General features: G+C 55.3%; 1 protein-coding gene across 2 annotated transcripts; it reads right to left on the bottom strand.

The window, feature by feature from the left end:
• Nucleotides 1-220: 220 nt before the first annotated feature.
• On the bottom strand, nt 221-3,496 carry TPBG (trophoblast glycoprotein). Of its 2 annotated transcripts, none has more exons than XM_081044379.1 (2): nt 3,235-3,496; nt 221-2,519 (listed from the first exon to the last, which is right to left on the bottom strand). In XM_081044379.1, the coding sequence occupies exon 2, from the start codon at nt 2,192-2,194 to the stop codon at nt 917-919; it is 1,278 nt and encodes a 425-aa protein (XP_080900505.1). In that variant the 5' UTR covers nt 2,195-2,519; nt 3,235-3,496; the 3' UTR covers nt 221-916. The 2 variants fall into 2 exon arrangements, with proteins under 2 accessions (XP_080900505.1, XP_080900506.1); XM_081044380.1 differs by lacking the exon at nt 3,235-3,496 and adding an exon at nt 2,687-2,792.
• Nucleotides 3,497-3,770: the final 274 nt, after the last annotated feature.

The following is a 3,770-nucleotide window of genomic DNA, read 5'->3' on the forward strand; positions in this document are numbered from 1 at the left end:
GGGACCATAAGAAGTCTATTCACATGAATATCCAAATTCTGTATGTAAATCCTGAAAGGACCACTATCTCAAAATGATCTCTAAAGTCTATTTATATAAGATATTGCTCTAGTTTCATTCTCAGCTATGATAACTAATACCTTGAATAGCATTGGAATCAAGACCATTCATTATCATTGTCCTTCATCCTTTTTTCAAATAGCAAACTTGAACACAACTGTAATTCTTTTAAGAATCTTTATTGAATTTTTTTTAACATTTTAGCCTGTTGGATCTCAATGCAGTTTATAAAAAAACTTCCGTATAGTTTCATATAAACTGCAATCAAAAACGTAATTTACTTTGTCAAAGAAGTTACCTGAAGTTGCAAGTTATTTTTTGTAATATGCAGAACAGTAAAATGTAAGCATGCTCTTGGATGCAGGTGCTCCTGGTACTATGGAGTTACTTTGAAGAGCTTGCTAAGGTCTGCAGACAGTTTATGGAATGCAATCATTTTCTCCACAATTTAGGTACATGAGAATAAAACCGATACTTATGAATGGAGTATTTTTTCTCAAAAAAGTTGAGGCAGCTTTTGTTGAATGCTGTCTGTGTGGGTACACTTGCTACACCTTGAACTGTACTAAGAGAAACAGACAGCCAGGAGTCCATGTTCATGCTGAAACTTGAAAAGTCCCTCCACATGTTGAGGAGTTCCAAGGAAGAGGGTAAAAGATTATGCAGTTGTTCATCATCTTACATTAACAGAACACACCAAGAAACTTTACAGGCAAGGGAGCAGATCCCTTCACTGCTTTTAGTCAAGGTCAGTGGTGTCTGTAGTGGAGAGTGGAGGTGGAGCAAGCCTAGGATGGGCTAAAGCTTAAGTCTACATCTCATGCATAGCTATCCTTGTTCTGTCCTCGAATGTTTCTCAGACATCCGAGTTAGAACTGAGGTTTGTTAACCTGGGGTCTGCATTGATTTCATATCTGTAATGATACCCTTCCATGTGATCCCTGCAGGCATCTCTGATGTTATGCATCCACTTTTTTATCCCCTTGCGGTTCAAATACAACACCAGTAGGAAAATGGCGCCTATCAGAGCTAAAACAATACCTAGGAAGACATAAGAAGTCTGCAGGGATGGAGGGAGGATAGGATCACAGTCCAGGTCAGAGTTGTTGAGTTCCAAGAGGACCCGATTCCTCATTTTTTCCGGGAATGCACAGGTGAGCCTGGCTTTGCCCTGCACTACCTCTGTCTCCTTGAGCCAGGCCACCATGTCCACCATGTGGCAGTCACACACCCAGGGATTGTTGTCCAGGAAGACCCTGACTTGGGGCAGGCCTTGCAACTCTGCCAGGGTGCCATTGTGAAGGACCTTGAGGGCGTTGTCTTCCAGGTGGAGGCTTTCTAGGTGTGTCAGGTTTCGGAAGGACACATAAGTCAGGCTCACCAGCGAGTTGTTGCGGAGGTCCAGGTGCCTGAGGCTGGGCAGTTGGGCTAGTACGTCGCGGGGCAGATAGAGGAAGTGGTTGCTGGCCAGCTCCAGGCGGTGGAGGCCACGCAGCGCCTGGCCAGCTCGTAGGGCCGCAGCCACAATGCTCTCGAAGCTCCTGTTCTGCAGGCTCCTGTTCTGCGATTCGTCCGTAAGGGGCACGATGTGGTTCATGAGCAGTTCCACCAGGGGGCTAGGGGTCGAGACGCTGGCGTTGCTGCCGCAGAAAGCGAAGGGGCTGAGGTCCCACAGCGGGTTGTGGCTGAGGTCGAGCTGGCGCAGGCTGGGCAGATGTTCGAAGGCGCCGGCGTGCACCTCCTTCAGGTGGCTGCCACTGAGGTTGAGCGCGGCCAACTCGGCAAGCGGAGGTCTGCGGGCGAAGGCGCCCGCAGGGAGCACGGAAAGCTGATTGCCGGTGAGAAAGAGGTTGCGCACATAAGGGGGCAGGTCCGCGGGCACCTCGGCCAGGTTGCGATTAACGCACTTGACCGTGCGTGCTGCCTCTGAACACTCGCACGGCGGGGGGCATTGGCCCGACAGCGGGGGCTGGGCGGACACCAAGGAGGCCAGGAACGACGCTGAGGAGGTGGAGGAGGTCGCCGATGAGGTCAGTGAGGACGACGAGATCCAGCCCAGGAGGACCAGCGCCAACCGCGCCAGCCGCAGCCGCGCGTCCCCGGCGGCGGGGCCCCGGGAGCACCCTCCAGGCATCACGCACGGCACGGGTCTCCCCGGAGCTGGGCTGGGACGGCGCCCGCTCCGAAGGCTCGGGAGCTAGGCCCGGAGGACGCAGGTCGGCCGAAAGGGTCTGGAGAAAACTTTCCTCTCGTGGGAGCCGAGGAAGGGCGCCACAGCTAGAAGTTGGCTAACCCCTCACCGCCGGACGTCCCTCTCCGGGGGCCGTTTCCCTCGCCCCTTCCCTCCAGAAAGTACGCACAGCGCTTCTGGACGCTCAGCTCCTCTTCCAACTGCTGCACCAGCGGTGGCACCTCCTCGCCTCTCGTGTCGGCGCCTGACACTGGATCCGCGGCAGGACCTGGGACAAGCGGGAAAGAAGCAGTGAGGAGCCGCGGCGGCAGCATCTCCGCGAGGGCAGGAATCAGCCTATCCAAGCCAACTTGTCCGCACTCCGTCCCCAAGAACCTCTCTCCGAAAGCCGGTCCAGGTTTCGCCTTCCCCAGTCCCACGCACATGCTTACTTACCCAGAAAAGGGGCGCGCGTCCCGAGACAGGAGCGCAAAGTCTTCCGTGTGCCCCGGCCCACACTACAAGTACCCATTCAGCCTCCCGCCCTCCTCCTTTCGCGGTCAGACTCATCCCCGGCTTCTAACTTCTCGTTAATCCCCAGCGCCTTCCCGACCTAACTTCTCACTCTCCCAATTCCTTCCCCCACCGACTCGGCGGACAACCTGCCTTCCGGGTCTCTTCCCCCGCCCGGACCACCCCTTCAGCTCCAGGTTACCAGGAGAGGGAAGTTTCAGGTTCCAAGAGTCTTTTGATCTCTTTTAGTACCTTTTCGGATTAGCAGGAAGTGGAGGCCTGTACAGCTGTTGACCCCCAGCCGCGCCCTCGCCAGCCCCTCGGATCCCAGAGGGGTTTCAAGTCATCTCCAAAGGGGAGGGGAGAGGCCGCGAACAAAGCGATGGTGAAACCCGGGACCAACACTCCTCTCCCGCCCGAGGATGGGAGGGCCCCCGCCCCCCCGCGCAGCTTCCGGGTTCTCGCCTGCGCTACTGGCTCCCACCGCTCACCTCTGTGTGCCCACCGCCTCCGGAGACAACTCCGAGTCCCACCAGAGTCGCCGCGACTTTCCGGCTTCGCGATGCGGGTGTCTACCGTCCGCGCACCCCAGCCCCAGGCCCAACCTCCGAAGCTGGGAAAAACCAATCCGGGGGGCAGGGGAGGGCCAGGCTGGCCAGAGGGACTTCTCCGGTCGCGCGGCCAACCTCGGCAGCCCTCGACTGGGAGATTTGAGATACTAGACTGGAGGGGATCTGGGCTGCGCGCCTCCTCCTGGTAGAAATTAAGGAGGAATGTGCCGGAAAAGGTGAGGGAATCCCTCTCTTCCCCCCTCCCCGGCTTCCTTTGGTGGTTCCTCATTTTGCATACTGTATTTACCTTGGTCAGGAACAAAACCGCCAGTGAATCTCGTGGAATTCACCCTGACTGGGACACCTGGAAGAGTAACAAAATAGATTTGAGCGTGACAGCAGCGCCAAACAGCAGCACAAGGAAATGAGTTGAAAATGTACAGGCAGCAACAAAACGCCCAACAAACTGCGAAGGA

Source organism: Rhinolophus hipposideros, assembly GCF_964194185.1.
Source record: "Rhinolophus hipposideros genome assembly, chromosome: 3".
Classification (NCBI taxonomy): domain Eukaryota; kingdom Metazoa; phylum Chordata; class Mammalia; order Chiroptera; family Rhinolophidae; genus Rhinolophus; species Rhinolophus hipposideros.